Source organism: Limulus polyphemus, unplaced genomic scaffold, assembly GCF_000517525.1.
Source record: "Limulus polyphemus unplaced genomic scaffold, Limulus_polyphemus-2.1.2 Scaffold873, whole genome shotgun sequence".
Lineage (NCBI taxonomy): Eukaryota > Metazoa > Arthropoda > Merostomata > Xiphosura > Limulidae > Limulus > Limulus polyphemus.
This window is the reverse complement of record NW_013666483.1, coordinates 22,500-31,315: the sequence shown is the minus strand read 5'-3', so window position 1 is coordinate 31,315 and position 8,816 is coordinate 22,500. Positions and strand designations below refer to the sequence as shown.

Below are 8,816 nucleotides of genomic sequence, written 5' to 3'. Positions count from 1 at the left end.
CTTCACCTGACTGTTACTACATGAGACAGTATATTTGCTAATCTTCATCGTAAGATGTGATTGTTTAGAGGCTAAGAAAATCCTTTTACCATCTGCCTGTCCTCATGATGACACATAACTAAGATATTTTGCTAATCTTTCATCATAAGGTGTGATTTGTTTTAGAGGCTGAGAAAATCCTTTTTCCATCTGCCTGTCCTCATGACACATAACTAAGATATTTTGCTAATCTTTCATCATAAGGTGTGACTTGTTTTAGAAGCTGAAAAAATCCTTTTTTCACCTGCCTGTCCTCATGACACATAACTAAGATATTTTGTTAATCTTTCATCATAAGGTGTGATTTGTTTTAGAAGCTGAGAAAATCCTTTTTCCACCTGCTTGTCCTCATGACACATAACTAAGATATTTTGCTAATCTTTCATCATAAGGTGTGATTTGTTTTAGAGGCTGAGAAAATCCTTTTTCCACCTGCCTGTCCTCATGACACATAACTAAGATATTTTGCTAATCTTTCATCATAAAGTGTGATTTGTTTTAGAGGCTGAGAAAAAGTATCAGCCAATAAAACTAATTTATAGTATATTATTAATTACAGTGCTGTTTGAATCAAGTAACTTATTGTTTCACTTGTTCTGCATTTTTTTTCTTTGCCATGTTAGATTGTTTATATTACCTACAAGATGACCAACTTAGGAAAAGTCAATTGTACGATAAGTAGAAACATTGAACATCCAATAAACAAAAGTCCTGTGTTGGAGCTTCACAGTTTATTGGTCAGACATGTTAGTCAAAAATTCTCTTTACAGCTTTTTCTTCAAAGACTTTAACTGTTGAAATAGGAAAATAAAATAAGACTTTGGTAAATTAAAAATAAAAACAAATAATTAAATAATTGTGAAATACCAAAATAACGTTTGTAATTGAAATTTAATCACAGCATTAAAAGTTCAATATAAAAAGGATACTTAGATTATTGGAAAACCCTTGTAAATTATTGGTAATTCTGAGGATTTATGTGCTAAAATTTTGGTTTCGATACCCAAGATGAGCAGAGCACAGATAACGTATTGTGTAACAAGATCATCAAAAACAGTTTGTTTTTTTACTTCATTTTACTCTTATGTTAGCAGCACATAACTTACTTAAATAATTGGATAGTAGTTAATTACATACATTGTATTTGTAGGACTTGCACCTTAAACCTGTGTTTAGACAGCCACTTCGTCCGGGCATCTGGACTCTCCTGTTAATGTACAACTGGGTTCTGGTAGCTGAAACACATTTTCTGGTGGTCCCATTATCAGTATATAACACGCAACCAGTTGATGAGCAGAAGACCCCGATGATTCACAGCGGTCCTGGAAAACAACCATATGTTGACCACGATTTCAGTAATGTAGAAACACTTCTTAAGTACACCAACAAAACTTTAATGTTACAACAGGCAGTGCTTAATTCTCAGAAGGCTGGTAAGGACTTGGAGAATTGGATTGATGGTCTCACCACCCAGTTCTGGACCGTTCAAGATTTATGTTTTGTCTCAGTGCCTCAGCATCCAACAGGGGGCGCCTTGTGCTTGGCACTGGACATGGATCCTTGTCAGCTAACCTTATGGAGTTCTAAGTCACCAGACCCAAAGTCTGAGGTAAACAGTGATAGAGAAGCTCAAGTACAATGATAACAACAACCAGTTCTTATTTTATAAGAACAGAATATTGCATGATGTAACTTTTTTAACTAATTGAGAAAAACAATAGTGATCCCAGTCTATTTTAAAGAAAAAAAAAAACTGTATGAACAACAGGTCACTTGTAATAAATAATGGACAATTTTCAGTTCCTATAAAGATATAAGTTAATTTAAAACTACCATACCATACTTTGTATCATGAATTAATTTTGCACATTTTAAAGTCAGGACAGGTATTGAACTTTATAATTTATATTTTTTGTGTATATTTTTTTTTCATTTCTTGGTCTTATGTTTAAAATTTTTCCTATAATTTTTTTTACTGTTTGACTTTAGGTTCATATAATGTTATCTGTGGTAACTAAGTAACAATGATTAGGATTAATATTTTTAGAAATTTAGTGAAAATACAAATAGAGCAACAGTTTTTATTGTTAGATAATACTTATAAATTATTTTATTGAAAAACAACAACTTTGATTCAACCATGAGAAATGAAACAAATGTCCTTGTTGAGAAATTTAAAAAGTATCATGTAATCTAAATTCCATTTCTGACATTTGTGTAATTTCCAAATGCAATTGAGATAATGTATATGTTACATTTTTACATGTTACGTATAGATAATCAACTCTTACCATGTTAGTAAAGAGAATTTGTGCCAATCATAAACAAACGTCACCTAGTGGTGGAAATGTACAAATGATTTGTTTCTTTTTTTTTGTTTATCTAGCATTATATAAGTTAAAGCTTAAGCTTGTTGTACTACTGGTGTTTGTTACCTTTATGAAAGTTAAGATAATTTCAGTAATATTTTGGTGCTTTAGGGTTAGTACTAGTAACATATGCATTACGTAAGCATGATGAATGTATGAGTATAGGTTTTGTTGTTCCTTTAGATTAATTATAACAATGGCCTCCGTATGAAGTTGTACTACATTTTGTGTCAAATTTGACTAAGTTCAGTTATAGTTCATGTATTATGAGGGAAACTTAGCTGAAAGCTCATTTTTATTTTCTTCACTACATAATTTAGCAAAATCGTTTTCTAAACACTTTAGATTTTTCTTTTTTTTATTACATATATGTCAACTTTTTTCACAAAAGTTCATACGGAAATTTTAAAAATGGGAAAAGAAAATGCTTAGAAGTATCTAAGAAGAACATTTATTTTATCAGAATACATGTAAACACGAAATATCTGTCAGTACGATTATTAATACTAGTTGTAAAATTAATTCAAAATGGACGTGTTTCATAAATGTTACAATAGACTTAAGAAAATAGCTTTTGGACCTCTTCAACTCTTCGGAGTACCACCGAAATGCACTGAAAGTGAAAGAAGAGATGCTTTTTGGGGATGTTAGATCTGGTCTTTGAATTTAAAACCAGGCCTTTTCAGTATGGCCTTACAATCAACTGTGTTATTCACTTTTTTATATTGTGATGTTGCTGAAGTACGTTGAGATTTTTTCTGTCTACTATAGTGCTTATTTGATTTACTTTTCAATTAATATTATGTTTTTTGCTTTATTGTTTATTCAGGATTTTATTTTGGATAGTATACAACTTGATAAAAGTTTGTTATAGAATAGTGATATGTTTAGTCATTTGTGAATATATTTTTTTGGGAAAATGCACAGTGAAAAGTTTTCCTATTATTATTTTTTCTGTATTTTCTTTGGCTTTCAACTTTAAGGATTTTATTTTATTATTTTAAAATATAACCACGTACCGAAACATCAAAGTCATCTTTATGGTAGGAAATGTGCGATTCATGGAGTGAAACAAATAACAAAGATAACTTTATAATTCATTAAAGAGTGTTGAGGTAATTTAGAATTAAATTTTCTTTATATGTATACTAAAGTAATACAGGATCTGTGCAATAAAATGATTTTACAATCATACATGTGTGATATGAACAAGCACTGAGTGAGTGTAAAAAACATGTAGGCTAGCTTTCTTAAGTTACATGTTGAACTGTGTAAGACTTGTAAGTAAAATATTTTGCATATTTCCTACATGTACAAGCTTATTTGACTCTTGAATATATGTACCTACCCAACTATATTATGTTTATTGTAATGCACAAACCTTTTTTATTACTTTTGTAAATTAATAGCATCAAATTATAAAATGTAATTGTAATTGTTGCCTATGAAAGCGTTTGGATTGTCTGTCCTACTGAAGGAAAAACAAACAATTAGTTGTATTTATAGCTTATTTTTCACATTCGATGATTTTGGAGTTTTGATTGCTGTGCATGAAAATACTATATTTGTTCATGTGTTAGCCTTAGAGTATGTTGTATGACATTCTTCAAGCTGCTTACGACATAAAAAACAAGATACTCTGAAGAACAAAACAGTTGCAGAATTGAAAATAGCATGAGAGATATATTATTAATAGTTAATTAGGCAACTAACAACTACATCACCAGCCTAAATATGTTTCCACAGACTTCACTATTAAAGCTCATAAACAAAATATAGCTAATTGATACTTTCATTTCAAAGAGATATAATTATCTATGAATCAAAGTTTATATATTCCAAACAAAACAATATTCTACTGAATTAAACAGAATCAACCCTACAACTATGCACAGCTAGGAAAACATAGAAGTCATTATAATTACAAAAAAGGAATTATATTTACGGATGGTTTAGACCTCGTTAGTTTAATTTTAGTATGTCTGCTGTCCAGTGGAACTGTGGTAAGTCTGAAGGATTATAACACTGAAACACGTGCTTTAGTGCCTGTGGTGGACACAGCACAGATAGCCCATTGTGTGTAACCCCAGATAAAGTTTCTGATAAATGTCATGAAACAAGTAGTATGTGGAAGGCTATTGAATCTTGAGCATATCAAAATTGGATTAATGATCCTTTCCATATATATAACAAATATATACTTTGAAATTGAATTGTTGTTTTTCAGTTTGACTGTTGGATTTCTTTATCACTTAATGTTCAGTAATTATTCTTTCTTATATATGATTACTTGTTTTCTCCGAGGAAGTTTTTTTTGTTTCTTTCAATTTCTTGTAGCTGAACTTTTCTCAGTTTGATTCTAAGTGTTCATCTCTTACAAGTAAATGTAGAAGTGTTATTTCACTCACTGTTATTTAAAAAACAAAGTATAAGTGTAAACATATTTTGTCAATTAATTCCAAGCTTTTCTTTAAATCCATCTTTGAATTTATTTGACCTATAAACATGTGAAAATGCTTTGCATTGAACCTTTTTACTACAATTTTTTTTATGAGATATGTATATTTTACTACTGCTAAGACAATTGTTTACAACAAATTTTCACAAAAATTTACTGAATATTATAATTTCTTAATAGAAGTCAAAAATTTTAGAATTATTTAATGATATAACTGAGTTAAACTATTGAAATAATTAGTGTTCACATGTACCTTCTTAACAGAAGTCAAAAATTTTAGAATTATTTAATGATATAACTGAGTTAAATTATTTAAATAATTAGTGTTCACATGTACCTACAATTTTGTAGCTATTATAAGATATCAGATATTAATGACTAAGACTCATATAAAGTTTAGGTATCCATAAAACTGACATTTAAATGAATTTGGTTCTAGGAACCAAGAATCTTAATAGGCATCTGTATTAAGAATGTTTTTTGTATATAAAGTTTTAAGAATGAACTGAAAGTAAGATTTATTATTGATATACTTAAATACATGTTTTACAAAAATATAAAGAAATACAGTAGGAAGGCAATTAAAATTGTATTTTCTTAATGTTTTTAATTGCAGTTGTATGAGTGTATATTATCGTTTAACTGTTGTTGTACTGAAAATGAGTTTTTCTTTTGAAATACTTTGAAATAAAATCATTACATTTAACCTGTATGTAACTAAAACCAAATATCATGTTTATGAATTCCCTTTATATTGTATGGAACTTTTTTGCAAGCTTTGGTATTGGTAATCACTCAACAAAGATGTGGTTAAAATATTATATGCTATTAACAAATAAGACTATTCATATGCGCAGTGTTCCTCCTTTATGTCACTGTGCCATCATTTGAGTACAGATTTCTCGGGGAATTTAAAATGTGCAATAACATTTAAGTAATAGTAATCTTTGTGCTTTTATTTTTACCTTGATTTCCAGGAATGAAAAGCTTTATTAAAATGTATTTCTGCGATTTATTAAATAAATGAATATAGATAGTATAAGAGTTGATAGGAACAAAAGCAAGTAAAGGAGTGACTTGAATAATATCTGTGATTATAAAGGTTATGTTGTATGCATGTTCCTGTTTGACTTACAGTTTTATCATAGTTCTTTCTTAACTGATAGAATGGAATTGTAACAATAATTTCATTGTTAAAACTGTTAAAGCATTTAAACTGTTAGGCCTAGTATTTATGATAAAAATCATGTCAAACTGTGATAGACTATGGATGTCTTTTAACATTCTGTTTAGTTTGCTTATTTGAAATCCATAATATTGGTATATTTTGTCCATTTGCAATCCATAATGGACAGTTCACGAGTACTGTATAAAAACTATCTGCAGTCTACTCTGATTTCTCTCGTAAATATTAGGCCTAGTAATAAGACAACGATTCCTAAAGTGTTTCCTAGCTGATACAGTAGTAGAGAAATATGGTGACCAAATAGATGACTGCTAAATATTAGCTCTGAGAAAGGTGTTACTGTACCTTGTCACTTCATATTCCTTTCTCATTACTCATTTGTTTGGTTTTAATATTAGATATAAAAAAAAACAATTTATAAGTACACGTAGCAGACTGCAATAAATTTAACTAGAATTACCAGTTAATTTGATTTTTTTGTTTTAGTAGTAAAGATATGGTAAAAAGTGTTTTAAGGCCCTTATTTTGATAGTTTTTTTATAGGAAATTGTGAAATTTAATTAATATCAGATATATATATATATATATACAGCTTTCATCTGTTGCTAAAAACAATTGGATCAGAATGTTATTAATTATGTGTGTAACATTAATTTCGAAATGTGTTTCAGCTACTATAAATATTTCTTCTCTAATTTTTCTAAATGAAGATTTGAATTGTCGTCATAATCTTACCAATTTCATTATATTTTTGTTAATCTTGTATGTCATACACATACGCAAATGTATTTAATAGAGTTAAAAGGATATATTAGTAACATCTAAAAAATTTTTAAAAACCCACTCTTTCAAGCCTCCCACTGGCTCACTGATTAAATATGAGGACTTATAATGCTACAACTTGACTTAGATACTCATGGTGGGCAGAGCACGGATAGTCCATTGTGTAGTTTTGTGCTTAACAACAAACAAAACTTTTAGTTCCATGCGTCAGATAATGGTGTATATTTTCTTATATTAGTATAACGAATTATAAAATCGAAGTATCGTATAAAACCTTATGTAAGTTAAAAGAAAAAGGAATGATATATACAGGAAGTTATCTTCAAAACAAAGTTTATTCAAATGCAATTTAGAAACATCTTTTTATCATAAATTAATTTTAATTGAGAATTTGTGTAGTTAAGGGATTTTTATAAATGATGTCACTCAGTAATATCAGTACTGTCACCATATTGTTATTTTTACAGAGTTTTTGTTTTATTTTTGTGTAATTTAGACTGATGCTGTTACTTTACCTTCTTAATAAGACCCTAGATTGCTTAGTGACATAATCTGGTAGCTTTAAATCGTGTGTCCAAGCAGCAAAATAGACCCTTTTTTTATATACCATAAAAGCAAATGGTTGAGATCAGAAAAGAAACAGCTTCTTTGCTACATAAAGATGTATGATTGTTGACAATTTAAATCTTTTATGGTAGTAGGCTGGGTTATTACAATGTTGTTTTGTGAATCTGAGGGTTCATGGTTTGTGTCCTTTTGCTGCAAGATCATGCGGTGCACGTTGAGGCTGTGGGTGTGTTAGAAAAGTGATGCTTCAATCTCCATATTCAGTAAGAATCCCAAGAGTTTGTGGTTAGTGCTGTTAACTAGCTGCTTTCTCTCTAGTCTATCAGTTCAAAATTAGGGATGACCAGCAGAGATATTCCTTGTGTACCTTTGTGTAACTATCTCAACAGGTGATGTAGGTTCAGTTTTTAGTGATAATATGAACTCTGTTTTAATAAACGTAGTTTTTCCTTAGAAAAGACCAACAGTGTGTGTGTTTGTACCATTCTGGCACGAACCGAATACCTGTGGACTAAGCAAATATGTAATATAAACCTTGAATATTTTTGTATTTCATTTATTTCTACAATAGTTTTGTTTATTTTTTGTCAATGTAAAACATTTTAGTGTCATAACTAAACATCATTTTTTGCAGAATAAATAGCGTCATAATAAGTATAATAATATTTCCTGTTTATTTAGCTATTTAAGTTATTGTAAAATATACCGTAATATTGTATAGATTTAATTTTTTGTATGTACTGGCATGTTACATAGACCTAAGAATTTTGTATTATATATGCAAAAGAAAACATACTTTTTATAATCAGTGTTTTGACAGCTACCTTAAATGTAGTTAAAATTCAAGTTTCATGCATAATGCTTTTGAAATAAAGATGCATTTTAAGAAAAAAGTGAGTGTGGGAGCTTTCTGTTATTTTAAAATTGCTTACTGTGGCAGGGTATTAAGATTGTGTTACATGTATAATAGATCTGTCTGTGCACTTCTTAAAACAATATTTCATATAAAATATTACTGTAAAAGGTTTAAGATCGTAACCTTCGTGTCATTTGGTGTCGACATACATTTTTAAAGTTAGTGCATTCAATTTTTTATTATATTACAATTATTATACAGATAGCCTCCCAGTGGCACAGCGGTATATCTACAGACTTTCAATGCTAGAAATTGGGTTTCGGTACCCGTGGTGGGCAGAGTACAGATAACCGATTGTGTAGCTTTGTGCTTAACTACAAACAAACGATTATAAAGATCATTCTGGCATGCCGTTCTTTCATACATGCTTTCTTTAAAACATTTGCTTTGGATTTCTAGAAGTAATTACCAGCTTTAACCACTGAAATATTTTAAAAGTGTAAACTGTATATATATACACCTGGAAAAAAGTTAAGCACCCCCAAATATTTTTCAGGA

General features: G+C 29.4%; 1 protein-coding gene across 2 annotated transcripts in view; it reads left to right on the top strand.

Moving 5' to 3' along the window:
* Nucleotides 1–4,307, top strand: part of LOC106460975 (xylosyltransferase oxt-like) — a 27,575-nt gene extending 23,268 nt beyond the window's left edge. For both annotated transcript variants that reach the window (XM_022387770.1, XM_013920737.2), the window contains one exon: nucleotides 1,190–4,307. In XM_022387770.1, the coding sequence (XP_022243478.1) occupies nucleotides 1,190–1,681 (492 nt within the window). In that variant the 3' untranslated portion in view covers nucleotides 1,682–4,307. The remainder of the gene's footprint in view (nucleotides 1–1,189) is intronic.
* The last annotated feature ends 4,509 nt before the right edge of the window (nucleotides 4,308–8,816 follow it).